Source organism: Lichenostomus cassidix, chromosome 1, assembly GCF_008360975.1.
Source record: "Lichenostomus cassidix isolate B80296 chromosome 1, HeHo_3.0, whole genome shotgun sequence".
NCBI lineage: Eukaryota > Metazoa > Chordata > Aves > Passeriformes > Meliphagidae > Lichenostomus > Lichenostomus cassidix.
This window is the reverse complement of record NC_139479.1, coordinates 93,529,100-93,549,680: the sequence shown is the minus strand read 5'-3', so window position 1 is coordinate 93,549,680 and position 20,581 is coordinate 93,529,100. Positions and strand designations below refer to the sequence as shown.

The 20,581-nt window shown below is 44.4% G+C and overlaps 2 protein-coding genes across 2 annotated transcripts in view; both read right to left on the bottom strand.

The window, feature by feature from the left end:
* Positions 1–561: 561 nt before the first annotated feature.
* On the bottom strand, positions 562–11,876 carry SLC19A2 (solute carrier family 19 member 2). Its single transcript, XM_085071393.1, has 6 exons — positions 11,622–11,876; positions 10,900–11,505; positions 7,935–8,157; positions 4,292–4,484; positions 3,268–3,409; positions 562–3,035 (listed from the first exon to the last, which is right to left on the bottom strand). Exons 1-6 carry the CDS (start codon positions 11,805–11,807, stop codon positions 2,910–2,912), a joined length of 1,476 nt encoding a protein of 491 aa, XP_084927519.1. The 5' UTR covers positions 11,808–11,876; the 3' UTR covers positions 562–2,909.
* A 6,565-nt stretch (positions 11,877–18,441) lies between these two features.
* The window catches only part of F5 (coagulation factor V), a 34,351-nt gene continuing 32,211 nt past the window's right edge, over positions 18,442–20,581 (bottom strand). The window contains exon 25 of the mRNA XM_085071479.1: positions 18,442–19,949. Within this exon, the coding sequence (XP_084927605.1) occupies positions 19,761–19,949 (189 nt within the window). The 3' untranslated portion in view covers positions 18,442–19,760. The remainder of the gene's footprint in view (positions 19,950–20,581) is intronic.

The window sequence follows — 20,581 nt, the reverse complement described above, 5'->3', positions numbered from 1 at the left end:
ACACCAAACACTGTGCCCTCCAGCCCAGCCTCTACTATGAGGTACAAACCATCTCTTCTAGAAACACAGGGAGAACTTTCCAAGGCAGTCAAGTGTGGGTGTGCCAGGATGGGGAGCTTATAGCATTTCTTCCTTACAGCCTCAATTCTGTAATTAGGTCAATATAAGTAGAAAGGTCCTCCTGCACAGCAAACCTACACCTGCCTTCCCTTACCATCACCCCCAGTTAGACTGAAACATCCTGTCCAGGGCTACCCTGCATCAGTGAATGATGCTCTCCCTCACCAGACCAGTCTGCACTGGAATTTCACTGGTGCTTCTAGACTGCTCAGCAGTTAAGAATTCTCAGTCAAGACACTTGCACAGTTATGCACACCTACACAACACAAGCCAGCACAAGCCAGCAACTATCAGCTTCTTGAAGCCTTGCTTCTTTTTGCATATTTTGTTCTATATTGTTTTTCTCTTTGTTACAATGATGCTCAGAACCACCTGCAGCAGCAGTGCTATGGATTAGCAGAGTATCAAAATAGGAAAAAAAAAATCACTGTCCACACAGGATATCTCAGTGTATTTTTATTTAACAAAAATAGCTGTTTAATTAGAAACCAATAATGTCAACATGGTTACAGAATTTCATAGGCATCATTATTAACTCTACATACAGCTCCAATCAGGCTCTACAGTCACCTCATCACCACAGCAACAGCACAGCTCAGAACCTGAACAACATCCAGGTGTGGCTTCCATACATTGCAGGCCTGAAGACATACACACCATAGCAAGCCTCTCTATTGCAGTTGCCACAGTTTCATTACTTTGGTACAAAAATCTTGATATTGCTGTAAGTCATTAGTTCATTTGTGACTTGCTTTTAAAATAAGTGGGCTGTTCCCCATTAAAGATCTGATCTGCATATGAAAAGTATGATTAAAATTGAGCTGCTCCTTTTGGTCACTTGACAGGAGTGCTGTACACCCACTCCTCCTGCCTTGCTCCAACTGCTATCAGACCAAGGAACTCAAAGGACAGACTATCCCTGTCCCAGGACAGCTCACCAGCTAGCATTTCATGGCTTCAGATTTCATTTTTTTAAAACCAGAAAACAGTAGAGAAAGGAATATATACATGGGTGGCTTCAAGTTTCCATTTCAGGATAAGGCAGTTAAGTTTATATGTGTTAATGCCAGTGCAGCTGAGCCCCTCTTTAGGGGGCTGTTTCAGGAGGCAGCCTGCAGAAAAGAAAATCTTTGGGGAGTGGGCTCCCCTGAGCAGCTGGCCTGGAAGGGCTCCCTGGATCCCAGGCAGCACATCCTGAACACATTAATCATGTACCTTGTGTGGTAAAGGCTGAGACTCACAGAAAATGATGAGAAATGTCCCAGCTGGGAAGGAAACCACAATACTGTCAAGTCTCCATGGCACTAAAAGCAGGTGATGAATTAAAGCTGCTTCTTCAGCTGAAAGAAGAAAGAATCTCTTACAAACACACAGAGAGAAAGCATGGAGGGAAAGACTGCATTGCACCTTCTCCCTTGCCAGCTCTCCTGTACACTTAAACTCCAACCTGCACAGCAACAGGGACACTCCATAGGCATTTGTTGCTGTGCTGGTCATGCTGCCTGTCTATCCAGGTGCCCAAGCCTAGGACAATGCTGTGCAACTCCTCCTCAGTGTTGAAGCAATTTGGAAAAAATAAATTACTTTAAAAAACAGATACGAGGCAAGTCCCAAATTGCTTAAACTGGACAAAACAAAACAAAAGAATTGCCCACTCTAAACATTCATTGTTCTGCTCATGTGGAAAGAAGAGGTAGAACTAGTGGACAGAGACCCACCAGAAGCATAAAGGCATTTTAAAATAAGGGGGGGAAAAATGACAGACCATAAATCATCGTTTTCTAAAGCCTCAGGCAGTCATTCTGCCAACTACCATAATTGAAGGTGTCTATTTAATAATCACCAGTCACAATTCTCTAAGGGCAAAAAGAATAGCTTAAAATCCTGTGAGTTACCTTCCTTCTCAGTGCTATACTAAAATCCACCACCCCCCTGGAACAGTCCAGCCCCCTGGGCCGTGAAGCAATGACTCCTGTGATCATAGGAAGCTGCAGCCCTAAGGGACAAAGGCAAAGTTATCCAAGGGTCCCTTGGATTAGCATTTTGCCAATCTAAACTCCCTCTAAACTTCCCCTCCAGCTTCACAGTACCTCGGGCACAGGCCTCTGTGGCATAAGTAGTGTTGCTGATAGTCCATCCACCAGTGTCATAAATTGGCCAGGGACACAGTTATGGTTTTGGGGAAGCACCATCATCAGCTATGGTAAAGCTCTGGCAGCAGGGATGACAGACAGGAGCAGGAGAAACAGGACAAGCTCCTCAAGGAAGCATGTGCGTATGCAGAAACATCAGTGTGTCAGTCCTCAGGACAGAGCATCCAGCATCACAGGGCAGCCTTAGTGAGAGCCACACTGCAGAGCACAGCCCTCAGGCCACCTCCTGTCCCAGGCCTGGGGCTCTCCACAGATAGGTCTGTTAGTGTGCCCTCATTTCTGCCCTGTAGCAGCACCTCATGACAGAGAGCAGCAGTTGATCAGACAATCACAAAACTGCCTGCAGACGGACAGTGTTAGACTAAAACCTCCCAAGGTTCTCATTCTTTGAGAAAACTTACTGTTCTTTGCTGCACATCCCATATATGCAACAGAAGAACAAAAGGCATTTTAGAAAGAAGATATTTGTTCTTACTTACGTAAGAGCTAATACATTCATCTTCTAAAATGTGCTACTAATATAGTATAAATATAGATCATATACCATTAAGGTGACTGCCTTGGGAAGAAAAGGCAGAGATTAAAAAACAGACCTATATCTTCATATGTAGTCACCAAGAGCCTCCGCTTGGTGCACTACTGGCTTTCAGGAGATCTGCTTTGCATCTGCTCTGGTCTTCTAGAAGCTCTGACAATACTGCAGATGCCACTGACCAAGAACACCAGTGAGATGGCCGCAAAGTAAGAGGCATAAATCATGAACTGCAGAGAAGAGCAAAAGAAAATAAAAAGAAGTGGTTAAACCAAGCAGTTACCAGATTTATAAGAAAATTAATAAAATAAATAAGCTCCCTTCCTCTTCCAAAATATCAGGAATTAGTGATTATTTCATCAAATCCTTGACCCAGAAACAGGTAGCTGAGAAGCTTTACAGCTTCGTTTATCTTTCTCCCTTCCCTACCACCTATCAATAAGGTAAGAGCATCTTCCAAACCTGGGTGAAGATGTCCAAGCCAAGCCCACTGGCATCCACAACAATCAAAGTGAGCAGAGTCTGAAGTGCTAAGGCAATGAAAGTATTGACCCCAAACACCAGGGCATACCGCTCCACACTGAGATTCGTAGCGATCTGGAACCTGCAAAGAAAGGGATGATCAGAAACATAAGGGGGGATAAGCAGGGGAATGCATGAATAGGAGGAACATTTCTGGACAGAATGACTATTCAACCTGAGGAGTTACATTGACTGATACAGTATTTTCCACACCAAAATTACCTTGCACAAATAGTGTACTTTTCTAAATAAGGTCATGAGAGATTAGTATGGAAGCTAGAAGAGACCCACAGACACATGCAACCCCTGTTTTTCTAAGAAAAAAACAATCAAAAACCCACCCCACCACTTAGGGAGCTCTGGGTTTCAGTGTTACTGAAGCAGCCCTCCCGTCTGATGTAAAGGGTCTTGTCACATGGAGAAGATGCAATGCACTCTGCCCCAGAGAGCTGTTGGCAATCTCAAAGCTTCAGTCTGTTGCTGTGTGGTCCATAACTTCCTGCATCCTTCTAACCAGAACTCCCTTTAAAGTTGCCAGTTTCAGCATCACCCCTCTTACTATGCTTGAGCTTTTCCAGAGTGATTAGGTGGTTCAAAACCAGCCACACTTTCCTCCCTAAACTGACAAATAACATTAAAGTAGTTTTCCTACAGGTTAGGGAAAGTTGATACTTCAACCCAGGCAAAGCATTGTCCTTTACTCATCTGTTAACACTTCATTCCAGCCACCTTCATGAAAAACATCTCCTTAGCAATCAGCACTATCTAATATTTAGAAGTAGTCCCTTCAGTATCACAAGACTTCTAAGCTTGGGCACACTGCCAGCCAAATATATCTCTATGCCTCAGTTTCCAATCTGGATGACAACACAAACCCTTGCAACAGACTCTTGTTACACAGTAAGTGCACTGCTTTCACACCAGCTGTAACCCTGAGAGCAGGTTACATTAGAGGGATACTCACGTTGCTATTGTGATTAGCATCATGTAGATAATTCTGAAGACAACATAGGATGCATAGCACACCCAGATGTTACGGACAGTGTCCATGACATACACAGCAGCAGCAATAAGAAAGGAGAATAGGGCAAGTGCCACTTCACCCCACATTGCCCAGGATGTCTTTATGTGACCCACAACAACGACTGCAACAGCTCCTGTGAGGGGAAGGAAAGCATAACTCTTAGTAATTACAGTTGCAGCAATTTGGAGAAGGTGTATTGGGAGCTCTACAGTCCCTAAGAGCCAAACATGAATGAAGTGGAGAACAGAAATGGGAACACCTTAACAGTTCTCCTTTCTGACCTCTCCCTCACCTGGTACCCTGCTGTAAACTCCCATTTAGTTTCACAGAAATAGGCAGAAAATACATAGGTCAATGCTGATGGCCTCTAAAGTCTCCTCTCTGGCTCCAGAAGCACGACAGCCCCAGGCTTCAGACCACTGCCACTCAGTTCTCTGCACTTGACTGTGGCAGTGTTGTCAATAATTGAGCAATTTCCATCGAGAAATGCAAACCCTGGTTCTCAAAAGCACTCACCTAATTATTTAGTGGGACTTTAGCAGAGGGCAGGAAGGAGCAAGACACTTCTCACTTTAATGCACAGCTGTTAGAGCTCTCTCCCAGGAGGCAGAAAAACCTACATTTACTGTCATCTCCACATTGGGCTGTAAGAGTAAGTAAGGAGTCCAAATCCACATCTCCTGGGATGCAGCCTAATCATGGGGTATTAATCATGCTCTATTGATTGTGCAAGAACAAATTTTTGCAACCCAAACAGGTTTGTGACTCTGGCTGGATTTTATGAAGGGGGAATGGGAAGAAAGGACAGATCATAGGATGGAAAGTGTGTGATATTTCATGCAATTCAATGAGCAGACAAGCTGTGCTTCATGTACTGTCATAGCTGCAACTGCTGAGAAGCTTAAATACATATTACATTGATAGAAAATTCCCGTTTCAAGTAGGCCTTGTTCTGCAAACAAGCCGAATAGCAACCAACAGCATAATGGCTGTACACAGCAAACCAGACAAACAGCATACTGACAAAGGGAGGTTTACAGGATATCTGTGAAAAACAGGATTGTGTTCAGCAGTAGACCACTGCACAGAAGTGCTACAGTGCAGTATCTAAGCTCTTTGTAGACCTTAGCTGGCCTGCTGTCTTAGAAAACCTTCAAGCACACCAACACTCCTTATGTACCATCAGTGCACACAAGTCTGTGATCCTGTCAGACCTCGCATCAATCTTGCAGATTGGTGAATAAGGGAGCTATGCCAAGGGAAAGGATTTATTTTTCCTCACTAAAGTCTTCTCAGTGCCTGCTGTGACATGACCTAACTAACATCTTGTTGTTTGAAAGTCTGGCTCCCTCAACAGCAAAACTCTGAGATTCAAAGAGAAGCTAAGTCCTAGAGCATTCTTCCTATTGTCTCAGCAATTCTGAAATTTTGGAATAGGCATGGGGAACTCATGGCAACTCATGAAGTTGCAGTCTTCCTATGTGTCAAGGCTCTATCAGCCTGACACCAAATGGAGATACTCAATCTCTGTCCTTCAATGAGCCACATTCAGCTGATCCAGTGATTTCACAACCCAGCCTGATAAAGGATTGCCACATTCCGAAGAAGGTGCAGGGATGCAACTTAATTGTCAGCTGATCTCCCTAGAAGGAACATTATTTCTCTTTCCCAGGACAGGAAGCCGACAGCTCCATGAGTCACCATGCAGACTTAAACCCTTCTGCAGGGCAGGGATGGCAACAGCACCTTATGCAAAGGTGGCCAAACATTGTTCATAATTGAGCACAGAATGACTAAGAGAGATGAAAATGGCAAATCCGATCTGGGATGCAGCAGGAGAGGTATTTCTAGTAGAGGGAGAAGAGTGAATAGTATGTTCCTCTCTAAGTCTGAGGCCTCACTGAAGAAAGCCAAGTTCAGTTCTGGCAACTCACTTTCAAAAAGAATGCAATTCAAACCAGGTTTGGTGCAAGGAGGGGCTAATAAGAAAGAGAGCAAAGGGCTTAACTTTGTACCAAAGAAAACTAGAAAAACCTGGTTTCTTTGGCCAAGAGCAAAGGTTTTTGTTCTAAAATTCATCTTGGCAGGACATCAGAGATAAATAAACTTATTAATAAATTCAAACTAGAAATCAGAAGTAAGAGCATTTGCCCCAGTGCCTAGGAAGTCAGGTCACTGCATGCTCATCCTAAACAGGTGTTAGGACTTCCAGTCCTGTCACGCACTTCAAGCTTTTAGATGTGATTAATTCATTAAACTTTGCTTCCTTCAAGCAATTAATCTCTATCAACAAGAAGGACTTTTGGTTCTGTCTTTTGAGCAGTTCAGGCTAATTTGCTTTTAGAAAACATCACCCAAAATAATTCAACTATTTACAAAAATAATACTTGAGAAAAAAAATCAAAATGGGAACCTAAAAACTTCAATTTTACAAGAGTTTAGGTCTATTGTTCACATGCCTTTTAAAAAAGGACTTTTATCAAAGATGTTCATGATAAGGTTTGACAAATACCCCTCCATATATTTTTTTTTTTTTTTTTTTTTTTTAAGATTTTGCTGACATTGGGCCACATTATGGGTCTTCTTTTTCTTGATACCGATTCTTCTTCTTCTTCCTGGGATAAAGGCAGTATGGTAGAGGAAGCCAGTTCAAACAAGAAAAGGCACTGTGTCTTGCTAGAGTTGAGAAACAGCGTATGAGAGCAAGCTGAGTGCAGGTTCAGCCCACCAAGGAGTGAATAGACAAAGTCATCAAACTGTCAACAGTTTCAAACCCAACTAACAATGGGTTGTAGATCAGCTTTTAGAACTGTAAACCAGCCACAGCTTCCTACTGAACTTCAAGAATGGGCTGAGCACACCAAAGAAAGCACTAATTTGTTTGTGTACCTTGGTTTCTTTTGCCCCCAAGTAGGTGATGTCCACAGCAGATGATGGAACAATGACTCCATCAAAGAAAAGGGACATCTAGAAAATCTCTGCGAGGGTATGTTAGCTATTTTAAAAAGGTATTGTCCTAGTTCTGGTAATGAAACAGTATTGAACAACTTCATAAACAAATGCTTGTGTTGACTGACCTACCTGTCCCTTTCAAGTCAACCAACTTCTTTCATCCTAATAGCTTCTCCTCCCAACAGTGCTGAAATGACTAACCATGGCTCACTGCATGCTGTGCGTGTACAGGAAACCTTCATACGCTCCCCACACTGCTGGAGGAAAACCAAATGCACAGGACCCCGTGTCTGACTCTGAGTGGCTGAGACAAGCATTACCCCACTGTCATAGTGACAGCCAAGAACACACAGTCAGCCACATGCCTGGAGCCTTCTGCCAAGTATTTCAGAATGAAGATTGGCTTGGGAGGCTCCTCTAAACACCTACGTCCTGGATTACAAGAATCAGGGCTGCTTCAGCGACTAACTCACCCTACCTGAGCATGTCAGGGAAGACTCACCCCAAATGCGAGGGTTTACCTCTCCTGCACATTTGGGAGAATGCATGGCACTTCCAAATCATGCTCTGGCGACCTTGAGGGAAACAAGACATTTTTCATAGCAGAGCAGAAGCGATGCCAGAAGCTTACCTAGGAGTGTCGAGACTGCCTCCACAGCACCATTGTAGATGTCGGCAGTGTGAGAAGGCAGCACCATCTCCCACAGGCCCTGAGCGTAGTTGATGACCTGAAAGTAGCCACAGGTGGACAGTGCCCACCACACAGACCAGCAGAGCATGGTCCTGGAGGAGTAGCACTGCAGGAAGTCCCGCCAGAGGTCTTTGAGCACCTTTACGATGTCCACTTTCTGCTTCTGCATAGATTAGAGAAGGAAGGGGAGAGAAATGTTAAGTCTTTGGTTATGAACCTTCACACTTTAGGTCCTGATTCAAATTCAACCAAAGTTTGTAGCACAGAGAATATGAAAGGCACCAGTTGAGTACACCTCTCTCCAAATAAGTTGATTTTCTTTAGTACAGGCATTTGGCGTTTATAAATACTCAAAGAAGCTATTTTATTACCACACACTCTACCCCTGCTAAAGTTCACTGAGGCTTCAAGAAGGTGAGAGATGTCACCTGGGGACCTGAAGAGAAACAGAAGCTACTTCCACCAGACACTGCTGTCATAAATGGCAGCTCCTGCACATACAAGTGCCCTGACAAATGGCATGAGATAAAAAATGAAGCTTTCCACTCCAATTCTTTCTAGAAAGAGCATGAAAGGGGGCGGGGCAGACCCTTAAAAAAAATTGAAAATACATCAATTCCAGCAACAGGGCATGACAATCAAAATAACTTCTTCCACAAAATTACAATCCTGTTCTTAACCACTTTCTGTCAACAGCAGAAGAGCACGTCTTTACCTTGTAGACAAAAGTGTCTACATAGTGCATTGCATTGCTTCATGCACACATGTACAGAGTCTGGGTAAACCCTGTATGCAAGACCCTTCTAGTCTGAGTAGGAGGAGCAGTTACTTCATGTGAGATTGGGCAGAGCCCCAAGGCCCACCCAGCACCTCTGGCCCCTATGAACTTGGATACCCTGCAGGGAAACACACTGCATTGTCACAGGACTGAGCTATTGCACACTGTGCTGTCACACATCCAGTTTCAGAGTGGTTTCCAGACAGCAGCAGCAACTTTGGGCTCTTGGCATTATGCCCTTTCCCTGGGGGAATCATGCAGTGTATGCCTGGGAAAGGCTATTTTCCATGAGCAATAAAACTCATTTTAAAAGGTTTCTACTAAAACCCCAAAAGAGCACAGCCTAAACTCTGTCCTGAAGTCTCTTTCTTCCACCCCTTCAAGTATCACTGATTTCTAAGCATCTTTATTAAACACCACACAGTCCCATTGGCGCTTTGTCAATGGTGTGACTCTTGCTCTGCAGGTGGATACCATTCTTCCAAAAGACAACAAAACAACTTGGGAAGAGGTGAACTTGTGGCAATGTGACTTCAGACTCAACTCCCACACAGAAGATTTCACATGAAGCTCACATTTACGTGCAGGAAAACAAGGGAAGGGAACTGTAACACACACTGCAAAAACTGATTTGCCGGTCCAGACCCAAGCATGTGTCTGATAAATCAGAAAGGCCCACCCATCCTGCCATAGCCTGGCAGTGCCTCTTCAGTACAATTATTCCTACAGCCGTCCATGTTTGTGAAATACGGTTGCTGTTACCTCAGTAAGAAGGACAATCATCACACTCCAGTGCCTCTCAGCTTTCAGCATCTGGTGTAACTGACCTCTGGGGAATTAGGCAGGTGTGCTTGCTCCTTTTCTAAACTTTTCACCACTACTTTGGTACTACATGTGATCTCACAGGAGGGGAGTAAGATAAAAGGGATGGATACGTTATACATTTGTCATTATTGGCACAGAATTTGTCTTAACAAATACCCTTCAGCATGCAAGCATAACATGGGTAAAAATACCCTTGCTCACACAAGATTGTGCTGGATGGGGGAGGATTAAGTCCCTGGAATGTTAATACCTTTAATTCCCAGCTGTAGCTGGAGAAGCAGAAAGCAGCCCTGGATTCTGCCTCCCCCAAACCAGCTAACTATGGCTTACTTGCTAAGAAATATCCACTGCTGACTAATCCAGCAGCCACACTTACACTCTGCCTTGCTCTCAGAACCAGCACAGCCTCCCTTTGTCCGAGGAGCAAGGCTGACCTCTCCCAGGGCTGAGAACCCCCTGCCGAGAGTCTCCACACGTCTGCACCCCCTGGAACAGTGTGGCCGGCAGGGACCTGCCCAGCAGGCACCTACACTCACACGGGGCCTCAAAACTGGAGGCTGTTCACCCATTGTAGGGCCAGCTTGTCCCACCACCAACCAGGCATGCATACCTGCACTTGTTTTCATACAAGTGACTTTGCCAGAGGTTATGCAGCCCGCAAAAGCCACGAGTCAGGGCACTACCTTGGTGTTCTCAGGGGCTGCTTTAAGTTGACATCATGTAGATGTGCTTCCTGCAATTTATCCATATTCTGCCCTTCTATAACTAATCAATGTCTGCTTCCAAATGCCCTCAGGAACTACTGCAGTTTCCTTCCTAAACCAGTTTCCTTCCAGAAGGATATGATAAACCCCAATTGTTACACAGTATATTACTGCACAACTTGCACAACAGTTGGAATAACAATGTAAAAATGTGAGTGCAAGAATTGCTTCTTCTCTGCAAGTCACTGGGTGCATCCAGAAGCACACGCAGAATTTGGACATATGCTCCGTGTTAAGTGTCCCAGAGATATCCCTTGCTCTGTACCGTTTCATGCTCAGAGCATTCAAACTGCGGCCTTGTGAGACAGGGAGAGGCATTTAAAAAAAACTAAGGAGCAGCATACCATACTCAAACAGCAAAAGGATGCCAGTAATAATTTTCCCTGTGACATAAATAAGGAAGTGGGATAAGCAAAGGGATACCTTTTGCTGTTAGATATTACAACTCTACTGCCATGTACATGTAAACACATATGCCTTTGTGACAACCACGTCAATATGGCATCCTTTACTTATGTAAACTCAAGGCACAACACACCTGTTTCTCTGCTGAGTGATCCTCCCCATTTAAGGGAACTTTTGTCTCATCCTCCCAGCCAGGTACCCTCTGCACATCGGGATGATCTTGGACAGCTGCTCCATTTTTACAGTCCATGACCTTCATTTCACAGCTAAGCCGCTGACTTGAGATGTGGTGAAAGAAAAGGCTTTTTTGTGGCATGGGCAGGAACCACGCTGTGCCAAAGGCAATGGAGATGCTGGTTAAGGAGATAACATTCAAGCTGAAGAGGGACCATCCCGCCACTGACACAAGGACCTGCCCAGACACCGAGCCCACTGTGTAGCCCACCAGGGTGGCGCTTCGGCAGTAGCTGGTGACCTTCTGGTACAGGTTGATATCGACGACACTGTAGATGTAGGAATAATAGGCGATGTCGGTGGCGGTCCCCATCCCGTAAAAGAACTCGAGGAACTGGATGGCCCGCAGCCCCTGGGCGTACAGCAGCATGAACCAAGTGACGATGAGGCTCAGGCCCTGCAGCAGGACCACAGGCTTGTAGCGCAGGTAGTCCGTGGCCAGGAACACGGGGAACAGCAGCGCCAGGTAGGAGTAAGTCCACACCGGGTAAATCTCGTTGAACACCTGCGGGAGGGAAAAGCCGGCGGTGAGCCCGAGCACTCCCGGACTGCGAACAAAACCCAGACACCCAGACAGACACCCAGCCCGCGGGCGGGAGAAGGGGCCCGGCGCCGCCGTACCTGCGTCTCGGAGAGGTTCTTGTGCGGCCCCAGCAGGTACCGGGTGAGGAAGGGCTCCGACGGCCGCACGCTGCAGAAGAAGCCGTAGGCGCAGAGCAGCGCCGTGGGCAGCGCCCAGCAGCACGCGGCGCCGCCGGCAGCCCGGCTGGAGCGCCGCGCCGGCCGCCCCCGCTGCGAGTCCGCCATGCCGGGCCGGGCCCGGGGCCGCTGGCGCCGGCGGCGGGCGCGGGCGCGTCCCGGTCACCTCCTGAGGGCCGGCCCCGGCCCGGCCCGCCGGCTGCGCCCCAACCTGATTGGGTGCCGCCTGGGAGGCGGGGCAGCGCGCCGCCCTCCGATTGGGCGAGGCCGCCCCGTGGGCGGGGCCTGAGGTCGCGCGCGGGAGGGGCGGGGCAGGGCTGGGATCCCCCGTGGGTCAGTCTCCCCAAAATCCCTCATCCCCCCGTTTCCCCAGGGAAAGGGATACGCCTTTCCTGGAAACCCCCTCAGCCAAGAGATCCCCTGCCTGCTGTGCTGGGCTTGTTCGTCGTCTCCTGGCCAAGACGTGTTCGGCCGCTGACCTCTGCTGCTTTCTTTCCTTTCGCGAGATAAGAGCTTGAATCACTTCTGTGTTGAATAAAGGAGCACCTTGTCCATCCAGAAAAATGTTAGAAAAGTGGAGGAAATGCAACTGTTACATTCAAAGTAATTTTCTAAAGCTTTGTCCAGTACTACTGTTCCTAAAGCTTTGCCAGTCCTCTAAACTATTTGCTGTTTTTCTTCTCAATCTATCCCACATTTTCTTTCTATCTACTTGATTTGTCTTTGCTCCACTCCCTTGATCTCCACAACATTGCCACCACTTTTAGGGCTCCCTACTTTATACCTACAGTTTGTTCTCCAAATTGGCTGATGCCAGAGAGAATTCATACCACAGGTCAGGCCTCCCCACCTGTGCAATTGCAACTCCTGCCTCCTATGCATCCAGATATGCTGAGTTGGATGGGCAAAAACAGGTTCTTCTCAGCCCCAGAACAGATTCCTTGAATCGCAGAATTTTACTACTATCTATTCCTATTTCTGCTATTGTATGACTATTATTACCATTATATAGTTATTACTATTTTATTACTGTTATTACCATCATCATACCTTAGTAAACATAGCTACAAAGAGGATTTGAGCCATGAGATTACTCAGCTGTCTGTAAAACACAGCTCAATATTTTGGTCTTGATCATCTGATATCAGTGATTCTTGGTCTAGCAGAATTTCCTTTCCATTATTCACCACAATCTCTTCTGTAGAAAACCTGTAAGGTTTATTAGGAAAAAAAAATTATATTGCCACTTCATTAACCTTTAGCTTGAAGCAAAACTCTGCACACAAAGAATCAGTTCCTGTTAATACCGGCATTAATTTCAGCCGTAGGCAAGCAACTGCTGATCTTTTCCAATAGCATGGTTAGAGTGAAATGAGCCAAAACAACGACTGATAAACATGTTGCCAGGGATCCCCTCGCATTTAGCTCTCAGCAGCCCCAATGTCCTGCCAGCACGGGGCCCAGGAGCAGGTAATAAAGGGATATGGGCTGTGAGCACCAGGTGTTTTGCACCTTCTGGCCAATCTGGGCTATCGCTTTGTGCTGAGCAGGGGTGGGAGGAAAGAACAAAACCTTGGAGCTGCTGTGGTGTGCCCTGCCTGGAGGCAGCAGTTCCCACAACTTCCAGGCTGCTCACAGGATCTGATGGGCGACCTTGGACTTTTCCAAAACAACACTCCTTAGAGTTGTGCCACTGGAGCTCAACTGCTGTTCCCAGGGGATTGGTAGAACAAGTTACATCAGTTTAGCCCTTTTTCTTGAAAAAAATGCAGTCAGTCAAGCAACCTCGATTTCTCCTCCAAAAATTGCCTAAGAAAAAGAAACTGCAAAATTTTGATTTAAGTACTCCAGGTTTTCTCAGGGTTTCAGTTTTGTTCTCAAAAGAACTCACCTTGTTAGGTTTTCATGGAATATTTTCAGCCTTTAGGAACAAGATAAAATTTTATTCCCTGATTTTTTTACTTTTATCTTTTCTTTCTTAGCCTTCCTCCACATTTTCTCTTCCCATCTTCCCACTCTATTAGAAAAAGTAAGAAGAGGTTAAACATGTTTGACAGTAAAAACCTCAACACTTCTAATATTTTTTTCTAAGATGGAAGACATAAGCTGTGAGAAGTAGGGTTTCTCACTTTTTTCCTTAATCTTACCTGTTTCCTTCTTCTCTCAAATTCCAGCCTGCAGTGTATTGTGGAGGAATTAATAAAATATGTGTGCATGAAAAGTTCTCTTAAAGTCTTGCCTCAAGTTGTTTAGAGAAAAGCTTCGGTAAATTAAAAACTTTACAAACTGCACTCCTGTGAAGCTGTTGTTCAGAGTGCTTTCTCAGTATTTGAGAGCACTAAAATGGTACAAATATTTCAGAAACTATCTGGAAGGAGAGGATAAAAGAGATTTGTCTTTTGCTCAGTAAGGAAGGAACAAAGGCACAGAAATGTGACAAACAGCAGCAATCACTTTATTTTATTATTTTGGCCATTGTAACCAATCTGGAGAAGCAGACTCCATTAACTAATACCTATGTTGGAATGAAACAGAATTAGCAAGAACAAAAAAAAATTATTTCTGAAATGCAGGATGGTTAGTTTAGATAAAAGCCTATAGATTATAGCTATCTGTTAGAACAGTAGACCGGATATAACCTCGAAGGCCTGTATCTTCTACTTCCAACCCCCAGCTGATCCTTTGATAATGTGGGGGCTTTCAACAGGATACCCAAATATTATGCAGCCATTAAGGGTCAATTTAAAGCCCCGTGCATGGTGGGGGGAAATGTAATATTGTAATTTACTGGAACACAGCTGATAGAGAAGTCAGTGTAAAATCCAAGCTACCAAGGCCTACCTGCAGAAGCACGAGGACAAACAGCCATCTCTCCAAAATACAGGAGTCATTAGGAGGCAGGTTGCTATCAAAAGCCTCTGGCACAGAATTTCCCTTCTGCCCCACACATGACAGCAGGCTCTGCACTGTGTCCAATGCAGACTGAGGCAGAGAGCTGCTAGAAATAAGGCATTCATGGCTGAATTTGTAGAATTGCTTGCCACAGGTTATCAGAATAACTCCAGGGCTTAGATGGGTCATGATGTACAGCACTATACATTCCCATTATGGACATAACAGTTTAAAATATTTTGCAGTCAGCTACATGGTGAAAAGAATGGAAAAGCCACTTAAGTCTGCTACAAAGAGTGGACAAATTTTCATGGGAAGTGCTAGAAGAGAGTACCATAGTGGTGTTACAAAGGAAAACAAGCACTTAGAAGAAACATACCCTGTACTTTTATTAAATGAAGAAGCAGATCAACCTATCTGAATTACTTGGTGTTTTGTGTATGTAGATCACAGTGGCTTAACACAGTATTGCTCCCAATAGGAATGGTGTTAGGGATGTGCCCAGGAACCCTGAGAATGATCCCATGGCCTGTTTTGGAGAGTGCTGTGCAAGCACTCAAGAAGATGGAGTCCCTACCTGGAGGAGATTGTAATTAAAGCATGATTCAAGCACTGGGTGTAACAAATGGAGATTGGGGCACAGTAATGATAGGAAAGTGTAGGTGGATAAACTGGTTATGATGAAGAGCTAGCACGAATAAACACAGCAAGAAGAGGAATATTTTACACCGATTAAGCGGAGTAACTGACTCATACAAAACAGCAGTTGGTCACCATAGGACAGTGCTGTATTTAATTTCTGTGGTGCTTCATAGTAACATATTGATAAACAGTCTTCCCTAGCATGTATGTGGGCACGGGCAGAGCCTTTACCTTCCTCTCTCAGGTATGCGCCAGAAAAATCTTTTCCTGTCATGGAAGACACCTCATGAGTGGGAGTGCTTGGGAAGTTGCAAGCCCTCTTTTTGTCCCTTAGCACTGTCCTGAAATTCTGATCAACCCACCAGTGTTCATGGCCTTTTCAGGGGGTGCTGGAGGATGCTCAAAATATCAGTTATTTCTCTGGAGTCCTGACCACATTCCCACTTGATGCTGTTTCTGTACAGTTCTCCTGGGAGTTCCCTTTGACATACTCTTGCCATGCACACTCACTGATGTCTCTAATATGAGAAAAGCCCCAAAGTCCAGATTCACCTTTGCATTCTGCTGATGCACAGTTCAGGCTTTGGAAAGAGTGGATGCAGAAACAAGATCTGCATTGGCTTTAATCCAGGGGTAATATGCAGCTTTATGTCTCCACCATGCGATGCCAGTGGTGTGGAGGGAACCATCCAGTTTGCAGACTCCTGGGAACCTTGGTGAAGGTAAGCTGGCTCAGCTTCAGTGCAGGTATCCCTGCAGTGCAGGTGTTACATTCAGAACTACCAGCAGAAAAACTGGCAAAAATGGAGGTTACATGTTCTCTAGAAGGAAGAGGTGTGTGCACCCCTCCACATGAGGCTGCCTGCATCAGCTTTAGACTTTACAGGGCACTCTCTACAAACCTCTCTGGACACTGGACTAATGCATCAGGCTCTGAAGAAACTACTGTGGTGCTGCTGTCAGTAACTAGTTCAGAGCTGCTCAACTGTCTTTACACATACTTCCAACCTCTTTTCCAATCCAAGTACAGACACAATCAGTTTCTGTATCTGTGTGAAGGAGTACAGCCACCACTTCTGGAAAGAAAATGGAAACACCTGGTTACACCTGCTAAAGGTGGTTGTGAGTAAAGCACAAGGCTTCAGGCACAGCCACCCATGTGCTATTGTCACCTGCAAATAGTCAGCTCTGAGCACCCTGCAGCCTCGGAAGCTGGAACAAGCATTAGAGGGCAGCAACTCCATTGTAACGCTGTTTGAGGCTAAAAGCAGTTAACTTTGGACCTTTGGATCAAAAGGCCAGTGTGAAGTCATCTGTCCAGATTTGTGAAGAAATTACTGGCCATTTTACTCTGAACTTTGGCACCACATTTCTCCCTCAGTCTGAAAAGCTTTGCTAACTTTCATGCTGTCATATCCATCTTTGAGAAAACTGCAGGAATTCTTGCTCTCCTTGTGTATTTTGCAAATAATCTCAATATACACAGAATTTCATTCCACAGTGACTGTTTTAACTACAGATTTCCAGAAGCCTTGGCTGTCTGCTTCATAAAATTAAAATACTTTGTGTATGTGGTGTAGCTAGGATAGAGTTAATTTTCTTCCCAGCAGCCTGTATAGTGCTGTGCTTGTTTTTTGGCTGAACCAGCGCTGATAACACACGTTGTTTTAGCTAGGACTGAGCAGTGTTTGCTCAGCACCAAGGCCTTTTCTTTTCCCCACCCTGCCCCACTGGTGAGGAGGCTGGGGCTGCACGAGAGGCTGGGAGAGGACACAGCTGGGACAGCTGACCCAGGAGGTGTAATATTCCAGAGTGTGTGACATTGTGCTCAGCAAGAAATGACAGGGCAAAGGAGAACGATGAAGGGGGAATGTTCAGAGTTATGGTGTTTATCTTCCCAAGCAACTGTCAGGTGTGTCAAGGCCCTGCTTGCCCAGAAGCAGCTGAACATGTGCCTGTTGATGGGAAGTGGCAAATGAATTCCTTATTTTGATTTGCTTGCACATGCAGCTTTGATTTGCTTATTAAACTGCCTTTATACCAACCTACAAATTTCCTTTCTTTTGACCTTCCAATAGTCTCCCCAAGCCTGCCAGGGGAAAACCATCAAGTGACTGAGTGAGGACTTAGCTGCCAGCTGGGGCCAACCTACTGCAGTCCTTTTTGATGTCCAATGTGGGGCAAGAGGATTTTGAGATAACATCCCCGATCAGAGTGTGCTAGGTAGAATTTACAGCTGTTATTGGCAGGGGTTGTGCTTTCTGCCTTACTGTACATTAGAGTCTGGAACGTTAGTGACTGTTTAGGACTTTTGCTGTTTATTGTAGCACTTATCATCTTACTCCACTGTGCAAAGGAACATTTTGTTATCAGCCACATGTCTGGGCTGGCACAGGGCCCAGATTTCCCTGCTCTACTGGACAGGCTGGAACACAACTGGAATGGGGTTAATTCCCATCATAGCTGCCCACAGGGTGTTGTGGCTTAGATTTGTGACTAGGACAACACAGAGGTATTTTAGGTGGCACTGAACAGTGTTTGCAGTGCTAGGGCCTTTCCTTTTTCCCTCTCTGCCCTGCCAGTGGGCATGGACAACAGGTTGGGGAGGAGATGCAACCAGGACAGCTGACCCCAGCTGACCAAAGTACTGTCCATTGGCAAGAGAAGCAGAATCTTCAACTTGTAAAATTGATGCAGGTGTACTGAGTCATGCTCCGGCAATCAGTTTTGCATTTGTGTAACTTTACATATACTTATATATGTAATTTTATATATAAATATATAACTAATTACTTCTTTAGAACATTTAAGATCATGGCCTTCTTAAAAATAAAAGATTTCACAGTTATCACATAAAAGCCTGGTTCTGCTGAAGTTAACAAGCACTTATTAACTCTTTTCCAGGGTAAAACTTTATTCCAAAGTTTACATTTTTCTTTTTTTTTAGTGAATATGGCTTGTGTTGCAATTTCATGGCTGTGTCAAATAAAAATAAATTAAGCACTATTATAAAATATTAAGAAACTGATCTTTAGAGATGAAGCAATTATTCATATTGTTTCACCATTTGAAATTAATTTGAATTAGCATTGAAAGTTTCCATCAAGCTGAGAAATTTACTTTCCTGTTGCAAAATTTCACTATTACCAAAGAGCTGTAGAGGCAAATATACTGTAGAAGCAAATACACAAAATAAAATGTTTATGCATTTAATGCTACAATATTAATTTATTTTCCAGTGGAAAATTACAACAGTGTGTGACATAGTAAAAAAAAATTGTTTATTTTTTACACTTTTTTCATTCCTGTTTTATAAGAGAAACAAATGAAAAACTACTGAAATAAAACTAGATAATACCATCCATGGTTCAAAGAAAAACTACTTAAAAAATCCAGCCTGCTGAATTATACCTAGTGTGATAAATGAAGTGCTGCAATTAAACAATTTCCAGGATAGAAGCCCATAACACTACTGAAAAATTCTACTGGAATAATGAGCTCATGGACTGTGTATCTATTTTCAGATGTAGTCATCCTGGGAAAAATCCATGTAAAATCTATGCACAAGAATATTTCCATTATTGAAAACATTAATATATGGTAAGAAAAGATACAGATGTTTCTATTATCCAGTTTCATCTAATCCTCCTCTGCCACCTCCAGGTTGTCCTGTCACTGAGCAGCTGCAGCTCTCAAAGCTTTCCTAATCAAGGGAGCTCCCTGTCCTTACAGCCTAAAAGTGTACGTGGGACTGAGTTCAGGAGTTCTGAATTCTCATTTTGGTTCTCACATTGCTGTTCCATGACCTCCCAGGTTAAATCACTTCCCTTCTCATTTCTGGGATGGAAAGGTACTGCTGACTCTCCTTCCCCTTGCCTAGGCACTGAAGATGAATCATGTGAAATCCCCAGCATTCAGGTGTGCTGGGTAAGCAAGAACCAAACCAATAATGTGAGCACACATTCTCTGAGAAGAGGTTACACATACCTCAGTGCTGAGATGTGTCCTGCCTTTGCCACAGTGTAGATGAAAGACATGGAGGAGAGGCCACCCCGACAAACAATTCTCACCAAGGCACTGCTGGAATGCAGCACCACAGCCGCAGATCAGCACTGGTTTTTCCTCTCAGCCCTGTGTGTGGAGAACATCCACCTGCTATAGCTTTCTATTCCTCATCTGTGCTGGAAAAGCATTACAAAATGGAGATAATCTGGGCTCTGGATCAAGGCCAGAGTCTCCATTCCTAGGAATTTAGAACTTAAAATTAAGTAAAATGTAAGACAGAGTATTGGTTATAATGAAAAAGTGATAATACTAATCAGAAGGGACTACTATTTCTTCCCAGAGAAAAGAAGCTGTTTTCTAAAGAGTGTATTTGTAGGAATGAAACACCTGCCAGAGAAATCTCTCTAACCTGCTGGTAAAACATTATGTTCCTTTGAGGAAGCACACATCCAAACTACTAAGCATGACTGCTTTAAGGGTTTTTAAACAAACATGTTGTTCTGCATGATGACTGCTGGCAGGTTAAGAGCTCCCAGACTCGTCAGTCCTTTTCACAGCAAAACCCCCACCAAAATCACAGCCATAGAGTTCTACCCGAAGGGCAATCCCACGGTACCATGTTTTTGGAACAACGCGGATAAACCTGGACAGGATGGGTGGGTTAAAAAAATTCTTGACATGCCCATTGCTGTTTTCATTACCCAAGAAAACCTGCAAATAACACAAACAGGATTAGTTAAAAGGTGGCACTTGAAAAAACCCTGCATTTTCTCTTACAAGATGGACTTGCTCATTTCTGGTTTTAAACAAGACCACATCAAGTCTCTTCCTAACATGCTGGGTTAGATGTAGTTCAGGTCAGCAATAGCTGAGTTTGAATGAATTCAACAGCCTCTGTTTCCATCCACACCAGAAAATTTGCCATTCTAATTTCTAATGGACCAAACCCTCAAACTTTCCTTATTTTACTCCTGCTGATAGCCCTTGTGGGTTAGGCTGGTGTAAGGTAATACAAGAAAAAATAGAAAGCACTGCATCTGCCCTGTGGGTACCTGAAGTTCCCCAGCTCTGTTATTGCAATACTGTTCACTAACAGTAATCTCACTTATAAAATCAGGGCAGAACTAAAAAACTGAAAAGAGGCCCTGGGGAATCCACTGTTCATCCAAATTAAATGTCCTTGTGCTTTCAAACTAAATGTCCTCCTTTATAAACAGTGTTAGCTCCTTTTATCACACCATTGACTGCGTTCTCTCCAGATACAGTGTTCTTTCCTTTTATTATGATTAATTCTGATCGCTAGAAGCAGATGGATACTGTGACATTATCTGTAGTAACCCCAG